This window comes from Dermacentor variabilis, chromosome 6 (assembly GCF_050947875.1).
Source record: "Dermacentor variabilis isolate Ectoservices chromosome 6, ASM5094787v1, whole genome shotgun sequence".
Classification (NCBI taxonomy): domain Eukaryota; kingdom Metazoa; phylum Arthropoda; class Arachnida; order Ixodida; family Ixodidae; genus Dermacentor; species Dermacentor variabilis.
This window is the reverse complement of record NC_134573.1, coordinates 127,032,424-127,052,798: the sequence shown is the minus strand read 5'-3', so window position 1 is coordinate 127,052,798 and position 20,375 is coordinate 127,032,424. Positions and strand designations below refer to the sequence as shown.

The following is a 20,375-nucleotide window of genomic DNA, read 5'->3' as shown; positions in this document are numbered from 1 at the left end:
GCTTACTTGTTGAAAATTAAAGGATGTTAAAACATAATTAGACACTCTGTTTTCAGAAGACATAGTTTTACTGGGGATTCAATTTGTGCAATTTGTCGTACAGTCTACACAGCGTGTTGTTGCAAACACACATCATGATGTTGTAGTTGCATTCATGCAGGCAAAAAATCAATTCGGACCAACTCTACTGGCGGGACATTTTCTCAAAAGGCGAGATTAATATATATGGACAATATTTTAAAGGTTACTTGGCAAAGAGTATTGTTTAAAGAGCGAAGAGTAACAGAAGTGTCACTGTTGTCATGGTCTGTTCACTAACAGACGTGTGGTGGCCTATAGCACAAATAAAAACCATGTTGCTGGTTCCTGTATAAACCAGTTATGTAAACAGTTCTATTGAGGCTGCACAGATATATTTATGCAGTGCTGCTGTCTCCACCAAAGCTCACTAGTATCAATTTTTTTTTTTTTCCATCTTGATTTTAGTGAACAACAAGCGAGTGATGGTGTCTCACATTCGGGATCCCGCCAACTTCTATGTGCAGCTGTGCTCCATGGCTGCAAAGCTGCAGCGAATGCAGAATGAGATCAATACATACTGCATGACACAGGACTCCAGGCTGCGGTCTGAGGAGGAGGTTAAAGTTGGTGAGCACCCTTTCGGCTGTGTCACGCATGTGTACAGTTGATAGAGACTGAAGGTTTCGGTGTTGCTTGTGCTCCTCTGATGTGACAAGCTGCCTAATGTTGTGCCATCTAAAGGCTGCGCATTTACTGAAGCCAATGCTTGTGTTGGAAACTTATGTACATTAAGTTGCCCATACAACAAGAGCACATCCCTGCCAAATTTGTTGGGGAGAAGTTGAGAGAAATCAGTTGGGAGCCACTGCTGTAGCTCAACAGGACTCGCTTCTAGGGATGTTTGATGAATGGTTGAATTGAGATTCTTTGAAAGTTAATTTCCCTATATCAATGCATAATAAAGGGCTCCCTGTGATGATGAGGATAACTGGAGGAAAGCTTTAATTTGGCAGCTTCACTAGCCCCAATTCAATTTCTGAATTGTATGCTAATGTGAAAATAATTAGCCTAACTATTGAATACCAAATATTTTGTCATTTCTTTATTGCAAGGCAATATTGTCATTCAGTACACATTATGGCCATTCACAGGCAGCTTGTATTTCCAGTTATTGCAATCATAAATCAGTTGTAATTAAAGATATGTAATGTGATTGGTGTCTTCCAATCATGCTATGTGAGACTGAATACTCATCTCAACTTTTAACCTTTTATGGATGAGTACCTATTCCTTACAGGTAACACACCAGAAAAAAATTTTTGTTCTTTCCGAGTTTCAGTATTGAGCATGGAGTTTCTGGCTAAATGTCACTAAATGACAGGCAGCAAGTGTCTTTTGTTGGTTTAGAGCAGGTACACAGGACAAGGAAGTAGCAGTTTGGTGGACTACTTGATTTATTTTGAAAGCATGGTCAGAGGAGACAGACTGATGAAAGTTCTCTGGCTGCTGTGGTATCATGCACTGCAGCAGTTCTGCTTTATAGGGGCATGGGTTCCGGAGACAATGCAAACAGGAATCAGAGCGTTTATTTAGATAACGAGGTCAAATAACATTAGGAATTGGGAATTTAGAGCTGGGAAATATAAAAAGCCTCACCGCACTGCCCTGGTACCTACAAATCGACCACTGGGTCTCCCCTTGCAAACCGCTGCGTCTTCTACCTGTGTGCTACCTTCGTCCCGCAGCCACCTGCTTCCCCTTTTAGCTCAGCGTTTGCTCCTTTTATGATGTCATTGTTAGTAAAGCGCCATCTGCTAACATTCCAGCAAAGCAATACTTAGTACAAGAACAGATAGCATTATGTGCCGGGAATCCCTACAACACATAATGTAAAGCAAACTCAGTGTTCACCTATGGTTCACCTATGAAGAGAAACGTCAGTACAAATTCAAAATCAAGCCATAGGTGGCTTCGAGGCCCACTTCCAGTTTTCTGCCTTGTCGCTCCCCCTATTACTGAAAAAGATTCTGCATATTTTTTTTTATTTTCGTTACTTCTGGTTATTCTTGGTTTACTTCGCACTTCTAATGAGGTAAACATTTTTTGGGGGGGTTTCTATATGTTTCGTCCTCAAAGGTTTTAATAGCATTTATTAATTGTCGGATTTCGCAGTCGAGCATCAGTATATAATATTCACAACTTGGCAATACTTGTTGCCATAAGATGAGAATTTGTGCTGATTGTTATAACAGGGCACAACAGTGGTCATGTATGCCTCATGACTGCACCGCCTCAACACTTTCGTTTTGTGCTTTACCATTGCAGCAATTTGCGCATTCGTCTTGGATGGCCATATCTTTTGCAGGAGGGCTGTACTTGGCGCAATTCCATGTGGACAACAACTGGTACCGTTGCAGAGTCCAGCGCATGCTTTCAAGTGACATGTGCCTTGTTGATGGGACAAGCTTCAGGCAAAGCACTGTCAATGTGGAGGTGTTCTATGTCGACTACGGCAACTCTGAGGTGGTCCCTCTGACTAGGTGAGCACAACAACTTATGTGCTTCTGTTTGTCATGCTCTTGTAAAATGATACTGAATTCCATGTAAATAAAATAGCCAGGAGTAAAAAGCTGTTTCAGCTAAACCACTGGTTTGTTCTTACTAAAACTTACAAAGAGGCATCATTTTGTTTAGTTTAAAACAAAAAGAAAATGTTCTTTGGAAGGATGGTTATCTTCAGCATCCTTTATTCTTTACCGGTGCAGACACCAGGCTTCGCGCATATGTCACATTGGTAAGAACGAAATTGGGTTTGAGTGCAGCACCTTGTTTCATGCAGACTAATTCACAATTAACCAGTGTTTCATGAATAGGAGTGTCAGGCATATACAATTCTTTCAGCTTGTGGTGACGAGCGACCGCGTAGGCTGGTGGAGTCTCAGCTTTCGGAAGAGAATGAGCAAACTGACATGACTGATCTCTTAGCGTAGCGTTTTTTAAATATCCTCGAAAGCTAGCCCGTGCCAGCGCATGCCAGCGACATCTGCTTCGCAAGCGTCTGTATCATTCTGATGCAATGCCAATGATGCTGCTGCTGCTACAGAGGGCTCCGAAATTTGATCGAAGCCCTCTGGGAACAAACGCCGAGGTTAGAAACGGGCTGCTAGTTTGTAGGTGATGATGTGATAGCACACGTAATGTCGGACTGGTTGCATCCAATCCGGCAGGTGCATCAAAAGTGGGAAACTGGAGCTTGGCGAACGGTTCGTCCAACATGGCAAAAGTAGGCACGATCGGCGATGTGCTTCTTGCTGAGATGCCAGGAACGGACAGCTGGGTAAAGGAGTTGATGAGATAGCATCGTTGAACGTCGGCAAGGAGTCCATAGTTGTGCGAGAAGTCTGCTCCAGTGAGTGCACAACGGACGTCTGCAACTGGGAAAATACAGTGGAACGCTTGTCTAAGGTCAAGGTTTAGCATGACGGAGCATTACAAAAAGGTGGAATTCTGATGCCGTTGACGACTTGCAAAGACAACGCAGTGTCGCATTTCGGTCGGAGTCTTAGGCAGGAATAATGCTTAAGTCAACCCCTGTGTCGATTTAAGAATTGTTGTCCTGTAACTCTCTCCATCACATAGAAAAGGCTACTTGTGTGTTGAGCTGGATCACTTGCCACCGTTAGAGGTCAGCCGGCCTCTTTTCCTACCAAGCGCAGGGACGCCGACAGTGACGAGCGTCGTTTCCAAAACAGCAGTGGTACAATCGAACCCACTCATAACAATATTCAAATGCCACGAAAATTCCATTGTTATAAGCGATAGTTGTTAAAACCAGGTTGCATGAAAAAGTCAAATAATGGCGGGGAGGCCAGTGCTGTTCCTCACCACCTTTCTCCATCCGGCTGCTGGTTGTGCTCACTCGTTTAACTGCTTTTTGCACGCTCCAGTCACGCGGAACAAGCCGTGGCTGTCGGCGTTAAAGAATGGCACTGCTATAACTGCAAAGAGGGGTCACAGGTGTCAAGCGATATGCAAGCACCACCAAGGCAGCGCTTTGGTTGGCTCAAAAGGGGCCTTTTAAAAAATCGGCAAATGGCAAAGTCGTGCACTGCCGATTATCAGCGGGCGGGTTGGTCATCTTATGTTACGGCGGCGGGTCAAAAGTGGCTGAGAAACCACGTGGCCAGGAATGATTTCGACGCAACCAACAAAGACGAACACGGGCGATTATGCTGTTTGCAGAACCGCACTGAATGAGGAGCCAAAGCGAGCGAGCAAGATGGGAGCAGCGCAGCTGGCATGGTCCATTCGTGTTTCGGAGGGTGGCGTGGTGTAGCAATATGGGCACAGCCCATTCGTGTTCGGAGGGTTGGAAGGGCCACGGGAGAGAGGTGCACGCAGCGGCTGTTCGAGCATTGGGCCATCGTGCAGCGACTCGAATTTCTCGTTTTCTTTATTTTTGTTTCCAAGGATTTCGCATTTCACTACCTTTCGGCTCGGACACCGAGCAGCCAGACTTCATCACTATAACCGATAATAATGCGGCAATGGGGCATTGTATTATGCAGGTTATTTCACCATGCAAAACATACAAAAGTTGACGGCGCAGCAGCTTCTCATTGTTATAACTGATATGTTGTTAAAACCGGTATCATAAGTGGGAACGACTGTAGTAGCAAATGCCAGACATTGTAGGTGGTGTTTCATGGCAGGTTCCTGTGTGTCTTGATTTGCTGGAACTGCGGCTGCGTGGGAAGATGACGTGCGGCGACGTTCCACTGCACAGATGATGTGTTCCATGCACTCACACAAGGAGCCGAGCAGAGATTGCGCTGCTGAAGAGCAGAGAAGGGTTTGCAGGGTGGTTGTATTGTCATCCGAAAACAATGTCATGGCTGCGATGGTTGGGGTGGCTACTTCCATGACTTTGTTGGCCAATGCGGCAAGTATGATAAGATCGATGGCAGAAGTTTTTGCCACGGCCATCTGCACAGTAGCTGGGAGTCAGTGCAAAAACAATTCACACAACAGCGTGTCATCGATGGATCTCATGTTGTCTCCAAGCAGCTGCCTCATTTGGCAAAGAAGTTGACTAGAGCATTGGTCATTGTGTTCTTCAGTGGACAAAAGCTGCTGGATGCGAGAATGCTGTGAAGCTGCTGTGCGCTGTAGCAGGGCTGCCTTGAGATTGGCATAGGCGGCGGTAGACAGTGGGGTGTTCAACAAATGCGCTACTTCATCAGTGGTGGCGAGTGAGAGTCCTGAAACAATGTAATGAAACTTTGAGGCTTGAGAGCTGATACCAGTGACTTGGAATTGTGATTCGGCTTGAAGAAACCACACTGAGGGATGCTGGTCCTAGTACTGTGGGGAGGCGGACGGTGATGGCTAAACGGGAGAGCTCACCGCATTCCTCAGAAGGGCTCTGGCCTTCAGCACTCATAGTATTAGTCTCATAGCTGGTCCATGGCTGCCTTTACCACAGGAGCATATGTCAAGATGACGTCTGGGTCACCAAAGTGTGGCGACAAGGAACCACGTAGACCGGTGGAGTCTCGGCCTTCCAAGAAAGAGAGTCTGACTTCAACCTAACAAATATGGTTATAATGAATTATTGGATATAACAAAGTAAATCTAAATTTTTTTCTTGGCTGCCATCAGCATGCAATGGCTATATGCTTATAACGAAAATATTCTCGTGTCAGATGTGGCATCATTATAATGAAGTTCAGCTCTATTAGAAGGCCCCTCGCCAGGTCTGGCCATTTTGAGCTTACAAGTGCGAAGCATACAATGCGTGCCAACGATCGTGTTTGCAAAGAATTATATCACTATGCGCCGTGGAAAGGTCAGAAATTTCAGTCCTCACACCGTTTTTCCTTTCCCTCGCGGCGACCGTGCTCCAAGCCGGACGGTGACTTACTTGTATCCCTGCGCCTATGTACTTGGGTCTGCAGTGTGGCGTCGTTTGTGGCAACATGTGACTTCAATAATTATTCAAGGCAACATCTGTTATTTGTGTGATCTGTTGCTTGGATTGACGAATTGAAGTTTAGAGAAATAATAAAACACACAAACGGAATGTCTTTTTTTTTTCTTCGCACCGAAGCAAGAGAGAGATACTTCCGCTTTGTCTGCTTGTTCGCAGGGTCATGCAGTCATGTATACAGGTGTTGAAACTATGCCATTCTCTACCGTGTTCCAGTGCATGATCATGCTCTGTGATCCGCTTGTTCTGCCTCAGTATTCGTGTAGCACTGAATTATACCGCTACTTATGTGTCCTTGTGCACAACACACAAAATTGTGCACTGGGTGAAACCAGACAATCACAACAACTAGTGCGCAGCGCCGAAAAAAAAAAAAAAGCGAGGAGACAAAAAAATGAAGGCGGCGCCCGTGACGTATGCATAATGCGATCCTCGAGGTCCAGTATGGGAGAACGCAGGGAAGGAGTTTCGCTTGCGAAGGCTAGATGGGGCGAGCGGACATAGTGTCTTGCTGTGCAGTGGAGTTCGCCTCCTAAAATCATGGGTTCACGGCACTGAAATATTTCTATCTCGGCTATTAATGAGCCAATTTGAAAAATTTCTTGCGGCAAAATGCTCCCTAGAGGACACCTAACAACTTTCAGTGTATAACCAAAATTTGCTATGGGGCCTGGTGAGGGGCCCTTTAAGTGAAGTGCACCATGAAAAGCTAGCTACATGAAAATTTTGAGAGCAGTGGAGCCGCTATTTCAACAAGAACAAATGACGGTGCTAACACTGTTGGTTGCTGCTTTTCCTCTTTGTTGCAATTTATTAGGGTGGCATAGTTATCATAACACCTAACTTGATTGCAGGTTGCGGCGCATATCCCCTCGTTTTGACAGGCTGGGTCATTTGGCGATCAGGTGCGCTCTCTACAACGTGGTGCCTAAAAATGTGAGTAGCCTTTTACTGCGCTTAACTCTTATGCTTTTACTGTGTGAGGGTTAAGATACACGATTCCATGTAGCGTCGCGGTTCTTTGCAACATCACTCTCGCAGCCTCAAAAATGAAGTAAGAAAAAGGGTTTACTAACTTCCATGAGTTCGAACCACGGAGTAAGACATGTAGGAGGTGAAACTCCCGTCAGCGCGAGCGAGCGCGGGCGACCAGATAAAGTCACAATTATTGTATGCGCCGACGGGGCCATATACAGTGGCGGCGCCATGCGGCACGTCGTAGAAGCCGCAGCGGGAAAAAAAAAATGCAGCGCCCGCGCAGGCGTCTCCGGCCACTCCGGCGCGCTCTCAACGGCGGTAATTTCTTGCCAGGCCGCCAGCACGATAATGGCTCCGCGGGCTTGTGACCTTTTCTGGTCGCTGCAAACAGCGGAGTTTCGACTCCTAAATATTTCTTGCTCCGTGGTTCGAACCAAAGACCCACAACTCTGAAGCCAACACTCTACCGCTACTTCACTGACACATTGCATAGGAGTGTGGAAAAGTTGCATTGTTGCCTTATGCTCCAAGTTAGTTTTAATAGGTCACATTAAAGACATCTGAAAATACGAAATTCATATATCGTGGTTTAAATTAAGCCTTAAATTACCCAAGTGCTAACCAAGCAATCAACACTCTTCCTCGTCTTCTCTCTACTTAAAAACATACTGTAGTGTGAAGGCACAGTCACAAAGAAGACATGTCACATGTGTCTGTATCTTCTTTGCGATTGTGCCTTCGCTCCTCAGTATGTCATTAAGCAAACACTAACTAAACTAACAAAAAGACTTCCTGCAGGATAAAATAGAACCTCGTTCATACATTTTGGAAAAAATGCTGAAAAATATGTACTAACCGGGAGAACGCACAATCCGATGTAACTCAAAAATTTGACACTCAACATTAGTTGACATCTACGCAATGTGAAGCATTGCACTAATCGCTGCGTCACAATACACCAACGTGCATCAAGCTGGTGGAGCTCTGGTGACCAGAGACACGTTTAGTTTCCCTATTCCATAGTGTACTAAGACGAGAACGGGAAACCAAAACGAAATCGAGCCGATGGGCAACATTGGAATACGATGCCGCTGGAGTGAAACGCAATACGCACAAAGCATGTAGTATGCTTCCAACAGAACTACATCCTACGTGAGGTAAAACAGATAGGTGAAGATGCTTATAACAATACGGTTGGCGGCAATAGCTGTGATTGCAGTGACCCGGGAGGAGACTTGCTGGTACGGTAATAAGAATTATCCTTAAAAGCACGAAAGCTTGGGCGAGTTTGTAAGACACAATGAAATAACTATACAGCGCCAAAGAAAGAGGACAGACGAAAAGAATAGGCAGAACAAATGTGCTGGCTTTTTCATGCAACGGATAAGCGAGTATTGTGGGGAAGCTAATGCGGTGGGCGGCTGCTATTCTCGGTTGTGCGCGCCTCGAGCCTTTTCTTATTTAGATGGGATCTAGTGGCGGGGGGGGGGGGGGACATACAATGCGATTGCAGTATGCAGCAGGGAGCGGTGACACATTTGGGTTATTTTCTATTAAAATTGTGCAGTATGCTTCCAATGGCACTACACACTGTGAAACAAGTGAAGATGCTTAGCGCAATAGGGTAGCATTGATCGCTGTGAATGCTGCGTGCAATGACCTGGAAGGAGATTTGGTGGTACCTGAATAAGAAACTGAGTGTGTGCCGGCGTTTTCATGTGAGATGGGCGGGCAAGTATTGCGGGGAAGCTGCCATGGCAGGTGGCTACTGTTCTTGGTCGCATGTGCCGCGCACATTTTCTTGTTTACATAGCATCTAACGGATGGAAAACGTATCATAATAGGGCAGTTTGGCAATGTACTGAACGTTGGTGCCAAAAGATGGTGTTTTCCGAGAACATGTGAACTGGTAAAAAAATAATAACTGTAGCCCAATTGGGTCATTTTTGTGTTCTCGATCACGAACGTTGCCACTGGGAAATTGTACGTAACGGGATCATATCAACGAGGTTCTACTGTATCTCTCGTATCTTGTAAAGAAAAAAGAATTTCGCTTTTATCCTCACTGCATTCTACTAAATGCTTCTAATGGGTCACATTAAAGGAGTATAAAATATGAAATTCCCTTAATTTCTTTTTTATACAGTTAAAACTCGATCAAACGAAACCCAATTTTATGAAGTTCCTTATCTAACGAAGAAATTTCCATTCCTTGGTATGTACCCATAGGGTTCAATGTTTTCATCAACCTGAATTAATGAAACTAGCTTCGCCACCAAAATCAATTTAACGAAGCTGTTCCGGAAATAAATTTTCACACGGATGGTTTTTTTTTTTTTTTGAGTGTGCACTCTAATGCGATCACAATAAAACATCTGGGCGCCCCAGTCACGGCCTTAGCTTTATTTGGATGAGGCTGCACGCTGTGCCCATGCACGGAACAGGGGATTCAGCAGTCACTTATCTCTTGAGGCGGTTTGCTGAGGCCTACGAGGGAACTGAGGACGCACTGCAAGTGCTTGTGGTCTTTGAGAGGTGTCTGCGCCCACTGCTGGGGAAGCGCACGCAGGCGAAGATCCTGAGTTTTTTCACTGCAACATACTAAACTCACAGTTCTCTCCAGGGCACCGAGGTGTGCGTGTTTCTTTTTTTTTTTTCGGTTTCACACACAAGCAACTCAGGCTGGCCTCGCGAACTTTTCACATGTGCAGGCTTGGGTTAGTGGTAAATACAATGCTGCACTAGCTTATGGGTGTCACTACGTTACAATTTTTTATTTCAAACGACCAAACAATCCCTTTCTCGATTTTACAAGCGTCCAGGTTTAATAAAATAATTCAAGCATGATCATCACTTGTTAAATCGAGTTTCTATTGTATTACAGTAGACTGGTAAACTCAATTTTTAATTCGATCCTGACTGGAGGTTCCGGTCGGTGCCCATGCATTTCTTTGGGCAAACTTTCGTTATTTTGATCCTAAAATTGGCCTTTGCCGCACAATTCAAGCTGGACCAATCAGCATGCACATGCCTAACCCCTATGGATATCCCAGTAGCGACACCTTTAGTGGCAGCATCTGCCACGGCAAAGCTTGGGGTTAGTGAATGCGTTGAAAACGTATCTCCCGGCCAAAATGCTTATTTTTGGCCACCCCTAAGAATATTTTCAAGCAATAACTGTAGCTTACAATGTCTGATTATGGTATTTACCCAATTCCAATTTGCACCTTCTTTTTTCTTTCGAGAAAATTGGGCCACAAATTGCTTGGCCAGTGCAGTCGGACACGAAACCAAAATCGCCTTTGCAATGTTCATATGCTTTCCCACATAACATTAGTGCACTGCGGCGAAGCTGACTTTAGGAAACCAGCCATTGTTCGACACGTTAGACCCTTGCTAATTTTTCTTGTTGAAAAGTCGGGTGCACGTTAAATTTCTATTTTGTTTAGGAGCTTTAATGTCCTTTAAAAGTTAGTTTTCTGCTTTGGACACATGGAAAGTAGGCGCGTATTTGATTTTCGCGCATGTTAGAATCAGGCAAATACTGTGAAATGCACACGTGCCAACTCTGCCGATTTGTCCAGGATACTCCCGAATTTCGACTGAACCTCCAGGCTGTATAGGCATTGCCATAAATCTCCCGACAATCTACCCCAACGCCACTACGAGAGAAAGAAAGACACACATCATGCAGCACAGTCGCTTCTTAATTGCCATTATGTGCAAGGTAACTAGCTGAACTCAGATTTATATTCAAGTCATTTGTGTGTAGGCAGTGTAGGCCTAACTCAGCTTCAAATTGAGACATGCATTGAGGAATGTGCTTAAGGCAAGGGTGTTATGCATTGCATAATGGCCAGTTTCCTTAAATTAGCTATGCTGCTTTACAGATGCGCGCACAGTACCTTCTCCGGTCACAAAACAAGCATCTAGATGTCTAGTAACTGTACTGACAGCCACTAGGAGCTGCTTCTGACGCTGCTGTGGCCCCAAAACAAGAGTAACTTTTTTTCTTTTGTTCTTGGCTGTCTTGACTTGATCATCCCAGTTCATAAGCGACATACAGTCAAACCTTATTATGATGAAGTATTAGATATAACGAAGTAAGTGAAATTCCCCTTGAAATCATCATAGAGATTAGTATTGCAGTAGATGCAGTAATTTATATAACAAAGTGATTATGGCTCCCCCTTCAACGTTGTTGCAATGAGGTTATACTGTAATTCATAAGTGTAGTAACAACCAAGTTCCACTTTCACAGTTTCATGGACAATAAAATGAGTTCACCCATTTTATGGGTAGCATGTAAGTTCGATACTCTTTTGGTTGCTGTGTTTGATGGCTGTGCCATTTTTTCTTTTACCCCTTTTTCAGGACGGACGCTGGAAAAGGGAAAACAATGCTCTATTTGGGAAGCTTACACTGAACAGAAAATTAATTCTAAGGGTAGGTTTCCCCATCTTACTCCTTTCTGCATTATAAGAATAAAGAATTGGTTGCACCTGTTTCAAGCTTGGAATTAAGCAAATCATGTTTGATTTGTGTTTACATGTTTTTACCAGCAAAACTTCAGCACACGACAGTGTTTCAGGACACATACAAAAAAGTATGGCTGTCAGCTTTGTTCATTATAGCGCATAGTAATCGTCAATTATCTTGCTTTTGAAGAGCCTAGATTTTGGTATGTCATTTCATTTGAAAATCTAATTGGTCATGCTTAAGCTCTTTGCTGGCAACTTTAAAGTCTGATGATTGGAAGACTGTTTCAAGTATTATTGTAGCTGCTATAAATATACTCAATTGATGAAGTCAGAATAACTTTAAGATCATTGTCATCTTTGTACATTAGAACACAATCATATGCTGTAGCTTTTGAAGAGAAGGTTTTCTTATGTCCTTTCACTTGAAAATCTGATTGTGCATGCCCGAGTTGTTCTGCTAGCAGCTTCATAGTCTTATGACTGGAAGACGGTTGTAAATAACATTGTTATAGCTGCTGCAAAGATCATCTACCAACGAAGTTGGAATGACCTTCGCCTAATTTTGCATCTGTGCTCACAAATGTGTTGTAAAATCTCGCATATTCTGGAAACCTGCCATGATTGCTCAGTGGCTATGGTGTTGGGCTGCTGAGCGCGAGGTCACCCGGCCACGGTGGCCACATTTCGATGGGGACGAAATGCGAAAACACCCGTGTACTTAGATTTAGGTGCACGTTAAAGAAGCCCATGTGGTCGAAATTTCCGGAGTCACCCACTATGGTGGGCGTGCCTCATAATCAGAAAGTGGTTTTGGCACATAAAACCCCATAATAATAAAAAAATATTCTGGAAACGTCTTTTTTCTTCTGCAGATTTCAGATTTTTGTTATATTTTCCTCTATGTTATGTTTGTGAGAGATTTTAGATGTTCATAAAAATTTGCACTTCGCATTTAATTCTTTTCTCATAAAGCTTATTATAAGATAGCTTTTTTGGTTCGCATTGCTCAGTGAAGGGCTCACCTTCACTTAAACATTTTGTTATTTGCTTAGCTCATGGAAAAATTTTAGGTGCCAACAGGCAGTAAGTTGAACTTGCAGTGTTCGTTGGCAACTGGGCCTGCCATAGCAGCTCAGTGGCCATGTCCTGCTGCTCATTGAGGCTGTGTGTTTGGTTCCCAGCCGTGGCGGCTGCATTCAAGTGACAGTAGAACACAGAAATGCTTGTTACCTAATGGACTTAGACTAAGGCGTGCTTCAAAGAGACACTAAAGAGAAAAAGAAGTGTAGCTGTATTAGTAAATAGTGCTTCTAGAGTAAAAAAGAAGAAAAAAAGCACCATGAGAGCAGACTTAATACAATCGTCAGATTTTTTTGGACTTCCTAGAGGGTGCGAAAATGTCCGAAAAATTTGGCAGTCCGAAAGAAACGAATGGGTATTTGAGGGGCTCAAATACCCAAAGGCACATCTGAAATAGCTCTGAAGGCCTGTCAGTGCACTTATAAAGTGTATCGGTGCTCGTACTGTAACAGAAGACGGCGGGTGCAGGTGTGTATAACTAAGGAATACGTACCGTGTCCAGTAACACTTGCCCCCTCTCCCGCCGTGGTTGCTCAGTGGCTATAGTGCTGGGCTGCTGAGCACGAGGTCGCGGGATCGAATCCCTGCCACGGCGGCCGTATTTCGATGGGGGCGAAATGCGAAAATACCCGTGTGCTTAGATTTAGGTGCACGTTAAAGAAACCCAGGTGGTCGAAATTTTCGGAGTCCTCCACTACGGCGTGCCTCATAATCAGAAAGTGGTTTTGGCACGTAAAACCCCATAATTTAATTTTTTTGCCCCCCTTCCTACTCTTGGTGTGCTTCACCGCAATACTTTGCGTATGATTGACCGCGTAACATTGCTTTATTCAGGCGAAGCCGACTTTCGGGAACAGGCATTATGCAATGCCTCATGCTTTCTGACCTTCGAAGCCATTGGTGAGGATTACAACGGTGGAGTCGGCACCATTGGTAATAGCGGTGAATTGTTTTAATGAAAAGCACTGCACTGGACAGCAAGAAGCTCAGTAGCAAACGTCAAAGTGGCTAGGCCTTGCATTGCCACGATGGTGGCTATGGCTGCCAGCGGATCTTTGTGTGAGAGTGTCTGTTCAAGGTGGCGAGATAATCAAAATGGTGGTGTCTGTTACTTCAATCAATGCAGTTTCGCATCTGCAGTCATGGCAAAAAGTCAGGAAAATCAAATGGTGATGGGTTTTTGCGTCCGAAATTTCAGACATTCTTACGCATTGACTGTGTGGGTACCATGCTGGTACCGTGAAGGCATACGAATTATCAGCCATGTCTGAAAAATCGGGCACCTGAAAAATCGGTCATTGATTGTGCACCAAAAGAGATGCAAGGATGGCTCGCAATGACGCCTTGAAGATCCTGCGCTGACTCGCTCAGACATTGTGGATTTTTTAAAATGCGATAGCATTATATGCCCCATTTAGCAAAAATCTGACGTTATATTCAGCAGCGTGACTGACTTATGGGACCAAAAATGGCCGATGGCAACGAGTAAAACCACTTTACAAAAAACCCGAATTGACTTCAAATTTCTCAGGGAGGTTCCTGTAAACAAAGTAAATTGATGCTTTTGAAAAGAATATTAGATAAGAAACAATCTGGGTGGGAATTGAACCCGGGTCTCCGGTCTGCAAAACGAGCACACTTCCTCGATGCTATGGCAGCTCTATGGTTCTACTTCACTAAATGTGTGCCTAGTGCATGTGTTATCATGCATGTGACGTTGCCGCCATCTGGCGGACTAAACGTTTGGCCTAGAGCATGCGTCGTTGTGCATGTGACGGCACAGTCAGTGGGCAGGAGGTGGCACTACGTCATGAGTGAATAAAATATAAAGCATTGCTTCCCCATTGAATGCCACTGAGCGGTTTTTCTAGTTATGAACTCCAAGCGGGCACATTGAGAAGCTTGGCAAGTTTTCATTTCGCCTTACCGAGGGGCATTTAAAATCCGGGTGAGAGCTTGCGTGGGCAAGGAACGAGCAGAAAGACATTTCACCAAAGCAACTATAATGCTTTAATATTCCAACAAGTAAGCCGCCTTAAGTGTCTCTGCTGTAATGTTTATTGCTTCTGCTCAGGGTTAGTTAACTTGTTTGTTGGTAAAACGGACTAAATTGTAATTCAAGTGAGCCAAAGGCAGTACAAGTTTTAGAAACCTTTATTGAACCACAACGGGCAAAATACAAGAAAGTACTTTGAATGTTGCGACATCACACTGACGTGCTGGCGCTGAGGATTTAGCAAGCAGTTTAAAAGTCCTAAATCTTATTTTAATTTTCTCTTCTATTAATCAACCTATTAGTCCCGCAAAATTAGCAAAGATGGAGTTTATTGAATACTTTATCAGTCTCAGCTGATTGACCATTCCTGTTTAGCTTCCCTGTTAAGAAGTCCAGGTAGTCAAAATTAATCTAGGTCCTTCCCCTACGGCATCTTTCTTATAGCTCGCACGTTGCTTTGAGATGTTAAAACAGTGTAATTTTATTTGATTCTATTTTGATGGGCGGGTGGGTGTTGACACTTTGCAGGAGGTGCAGCGCCATCCTGACTTTCTCTCTGTGGACCTCCTTGACGACAGTGAAGGCGGCTGTGGTGACGTCCGAACCTCCATCACAGATGCACTAGTCTTTTTAGATGCTGCGTGCTATCACCTGCCCGGTGGCAGCAAATCAGGTGATACTTGCTACTTTCTTGCATTAATCAGCACAAACTCCCTTGTTAGTGCTGTAGCACTGTTGAAAAGATGAGTTTCAGAAGGCAAGCTTTTGCTGCCCATCCTGTCAGTTTGCATTGCTGTAGTTTTAAATTCACTTTCGTTTATTTTCCCCCCATCTTCCTGTCTCCATATATGGCCTTTTAGTTCTCAGTCTCATTTTACCTGATGACAGGTAATGATACAGTCAAATCTTATTAATTCGAGCACGCTTAATTGAAACATTCGGTTTATTCAAACTGACGCCGTGGTCCCGTCAAAGTTATGTGTATACAAATGGGCAAAAACGCCCGGTAAATCGAAAGTGCGGGCATTTGCGACAGTTAATTTGCACATACTGCGCTCTGACAATGCTCTCAGCAATGCACCAAATCACGCAACGGCGCCTCCGATTAGCATTCCTCACCGAGTACTTCTGTTCGTGATGGGTTTAGACTTCTGTTAATGTTGCGGCACCGCTATGTACCCCATAGTCAGTGTATAAGAACGTCTGAAATTTTGGACGCAAAATACCTTCAGCATCCTCTTTTCCTGACTTTTTGCCATAACCACAGGTCCGAAACAGCATTAGTCGAAGCCACAGACATCACCATTTTGATTATCTCGCCACCTCAAACAGGTGCTCTCGCACGCAGATCCACTGGCAGCCGTAGCCATACTGCGGCAACGCTAGGCCTAGCTGCTTCGAAGTTTGCTACCAAGCTTCTTGCTGTTCGGTACCGTATTTTTCAGTGAAACAATTCGCTGCTGTTAGCTATGGTGCCGACTCCGCCTTTGTTATCCTCGCCAATGACTCCGGAGCACGGAAGCACGGCGTTGCGTAATGCTGGTTCCCAAAAGTCAACTTCACCCCAATACAGAAACTTTACGCGGTGAAGCATACCAAAAGTTCAAAGGAGCATTTGTCACGGGACATGGTGTGTTTCCTTTAAATATATACGCGTACACCCGCTGTCGTATATCACAGTATGAGCACCGATCTGCCTAATAACTGACTGTAATTTGTAAATACATGTGAATAAATCTTGTGGAACTTCCCACTCGTGTGTTAGCTCAATGTACATGCACCACAGCAGGTAAGTCCTCCATTCAATTAGCTTCCTTTAATTTGAACTTCCTTTAATGCGAACAAATTTTGAGCCCCTTTGAGTTCGAATTATTGAGATTCGACTGTAGTTCAGCTGTCAGTATTGCACCATGCTAGATGCAGTACTTTGTCTGAACTGACGGAGAGAAACAAGAAACGAAAGCTATCTCTCGATTTCTTAACTCGATTTTTCTGCAAAATAATGTCTTGCGGGATTGCTTTTTTTAAATTGTAGGTTAATATCTTTAGGCTCGTGTGAATGTCAATTGTGTGGGTCGATGTGAATAGTAATAATGTCCACTAATTTAGGAGCAAATGTAGTTCAGATGAGTTGAAATAGTTAGAGCTGCATTAAACCTTAACACAACAGCCAAAAGCTGACATATTCTTTTTAGAAAGATCCTTTTACTCGCATAGATGGAAATAGCTTCATCTCTAGAATCAATTTACTTTCAAAGTGCTGTTGCATTTTCATGATGGAGCACAAGTTTAACATTTATAAAGCTAGCAGTACAGAAAATTTGCTGTCAAACTTTTGATCAGTTTTTCAGTTCAGTCTATTTGAAATTTGATTATTGTCAAGACCATGGGGGCGTGCTTGCTTGTTATGTGGCACAATGTGTTTCGTGCATCACAGTGGCACTGTGAAGTGCTGGTATCGTACGTGATGTTAAAGGGATACTAAAGGTAAACGTTAAGTCAAGCTGAAGTGATAGTTTAATGCTCAAGAACGTCTAAAGCATCACTATTATCACAAACAGAGCTTTAGTATTTGAGAAATTAAGGTAAACGCAGGACACCACTTGAGACTCCCCCTGACATTCAAGTACTAGTCAAATGACGTTGTAACTCCTCATTATAATTCTGTCACTAGTGCTCAACCACTCATAATAAATAGACCATTGCATTGCATTATAATATGGCAGAAAATGCAACTTGTCTACTTATGTATTTTTGGAAGAAGAAACTGCGGTGGAACCTGTATCACAATGAGTGCCTACAGTAATTAATAAATATTGCAATACATTGTATTGCCACCGTTGAAATGAGGTGTGTATGAGGCGTGTACTGTAGCGAGACTCCTCTTTTGTGTTCCGTAAAAACACTTGGGGCCATCTAGCGCTACTCTCGCGAAGCCTACGCGTGGCCTCCGAAATGCATGGCATTTCACCATGCATTTCGGAGGCCATCCTGGCACATGCCCAGCAACACAAGTTGGCATTAAAGAGGTTTATCGGAGACCGAGTGGCACATGCCCAGTACAGTTGAACCCACTTATGACGATATTAAAGTGCAACAAAAATTTCATTGTTATAACAGATAATTGTTATAACTGGGTTGCATGAAAAAATGAAATCAAAATGGGGGATGGCATAGCTGTTCCGAGAAAACTATAATGGCGGGGAGGCCAGTTCTCTTCCCCACCTTCCTCTATCCGGCTTCTGATTGTGTTGACTCGTTTAACTGTTTCACTCTGCTTCCTGCGCGCTGCGATTGTGTGCTGTCAACAAGCCGTGGCTGTCTGCGTTCAAGAATGGCACTGCTCTAACAACTGCAAACAGGGGTCACGGGCAACAAGTGACATACGAGCTCCGCTGAGGCATCCCTTTGGTGGCCCCAAAAGGTGCCTTTTAAAAAATGCGGGGAGGTTGCCATGACAGCATCTCAGCTTGAGAAATCCAGAAGAAACACTGGAACGAGATTGCCACAAGCATCTCGCCACATACTTCCCACTGGCTTGCACGAGAAAACCGCATGTCCGTCAGCCTTACTTGCTTGATGTGAAGATGTGAAGCTTGCTGACGTCCTTCTCCAAGGCATCCAGGTGCCCCATGTAGTGAAGCGGAAGGTCCCTCGCTAAAACAAGCTCATGAAGGACTGAATCATCTACAGGACCTCCTGCGGGGACAATGTTGAGGCAGCCTGCTCTGCTGCGTCAGCACTGCCGTCGTGGTCATCACTGTCGCTATCTGATGCAAGCATGTTTACGACGATTGCCTCATTGGTTAAAAGCACTTCATTTCCATCTATTGCACTGCACTCTGTTTTCACCGGCAACATTGTGCATTGCTGATGATCAGTGGGCAGATTAGCCATGTTCCGTTTCAGCGGCAAGTCGAACGAGGCTGATAAACTACTTGGCCAGGAATGACTTCGACGCAATGAACAAAGACAAGCACGAGTGACTTAACCCATTAGCATAATTGTGCAGAATGAGGGCCCAGTGAGCAATCTGGGAGCAGTGCTGGCAGCGTTGTCAGCGCAGTTTGGGCAGTCCATTCGTGTTTCGGAAGGTGGTGCGGCGCAGAGCTATGGGCGCAGCCCATTCGTGTTGGGAAGGATGGAAGGGAGACCGCAGCGATGCGCATGAGGCTGGCGTACATCTCTCATGGAAAGAAGCGCAGCGGCAGTTGGGGTGGCGGGCGATCATGCAGCGGCTCGCACTTCACTTTTTCTTTTCTCTTTTCAAGGATTTTACATTCCATTACCTTTGGCATAGACACCCAGCAGCCAGACTTCATCGTTATACCCGATAATGCGGCATGGGACATTATAGAAAGTGGGTTATTTCTCCATAGAAAGCGTACAAAAGTTGACAGTGCAACAGGTTTTTATTGTTATAACCGATAAATTCTTAAAACCGGTATCATTATAAATGGGTTTTACTGTACCCCAAGTCGGCATTAAAAAATTTCTTGAAGCATCACTACCTACTCAGTCCCGCGTTCGTGTGACCCATGTTGAGTGAAAGAGGTTCATTGAAGAGCAGTTCGTATGCACACATTACCACATACTCGGTGACCCTATTTGGCACCATGGTTGGTTTCGAACTCTGTGACCTCAGCACAGCAGCCCAATTCACCACCTGTTTTACCACTGACTACCCTGTGACCCAGGTAGGTGGGAAAACGATTAGACACAAACGTGCATACATAGATGTTTAGATACAAGCATACACATATAGCCCCTGGAAAATGCGGGAAGAACCGTAAGAATGCTAACACATTAAAACAATTTCTGACGTTACCCTTGACAACAGCGTGGGTGGTTGAAAGGTTTCATTTTCGCTTGACTCTGCGCCAGTTGTGCTTTCACATTTTAGAATTTTCGTTATCATGTAGTGCTGTGCTGGTTTTACAGGCTTGCGAAACTCGCATAAGCTGCAAGTAGCAGAGAAAGAGGCCCATCGCAACAAGCATTGACGATCATATTTACTATTCGGCATGCGCATTCCCTTCCACTTCCGCGCTATCGAATCTGTCTTGGCTCAGTTTCTGGCCATGCTTTGTGTATCGCACAAGAAACCATAGCAACGGCTTTCAGGTGCTGTGTTACTTATTGATGGCAGTAAAGGACGGTGATGGCTATGAAACATCACTACTCTCCGCTGGAAGACGAGTGATTTGAATTGTGCTGAGGTATGCATGTACCCTTAAGATGTGATTTTCCCTAAGTCTTTTCTTGGCAGGAAGCATGCACTGGGATGTTTCTAGAATAGTATTTTAACAATTCGCGTTGACTTAATATTTGCCTTTGGTGTCCCTTGAACAGTGTAATGCCAGCCATTTATATTGTGTTGCACAAATTCAGCTTGGTGCTTTCTGCCCACATGCTCAAGTTTAACCTGTCCCATCCAGTAAGCACAAGGGCGAACTCTTGATAGGCACACTCACTTTAATTGTTTGCTTGTTTCATATGGACCCAAAGACCGCTTCTGCAATCCTTGGTTATGCATGTAATCTCACGCTGGAACTTTGGCCCCCATTATGCATTCGTTCACTGAAAGTCGGTGGTTTTGTGGGGTTCTTCGGGTAATCAAGAAGGTCCAGAAAGTTGGTCAGCAACTGTAATCGATTTCTTTAGTTTGTTTTAGTTATGAACTGTGTTAATGGCTCTATGACTTGATCTCCGAAATCGAACCTTTCAGTTGTACATATATTCATGTTTATATATGTTAATTTCGAATAAATTGGAAATGCCTACTACTGAAATTCAAACGTAAGCAAATATAATAATATTCGATGGCATA

At 44.2% G+C, this 20,375-nt stretch overlaps 1 protein-coding gene across 2 annotated transcripts in view; it reads left to right on the top strand.

Annotated features, from left to right (window-relative positions):
- The window catches only part of qin (tudor domain-containing protein qin), a 118,731-nt gene that overhangs the window by 44,511 nt on the left and 53,845 nt on the right, over positions 1-20,375 (top strand). For both annotated transcript variants that reach the window (XM_075695736.1, XM_075695735.1), the window contains exons 16-20: positions 487-648; positions 2,387-2,561; positions 6,865-6,946; positions 11,363-11,434; positions 15,074-15,218. In XM_075695736.1, coding sequence (XP_075551851.1) covers positions 487-648; positions 2,387-2,561; positions 6,865-6,946; positions 11,363-11,434; positions 15,074-15,218 — 636 coding nt within the window. The remainder of the gene's footprint in view (positions 1-486; positions 649-2,386; positions 2,562-6,864; positions 6,947-11,362; positions 11,435-15,073; positions 15,219-20,375) is intronic.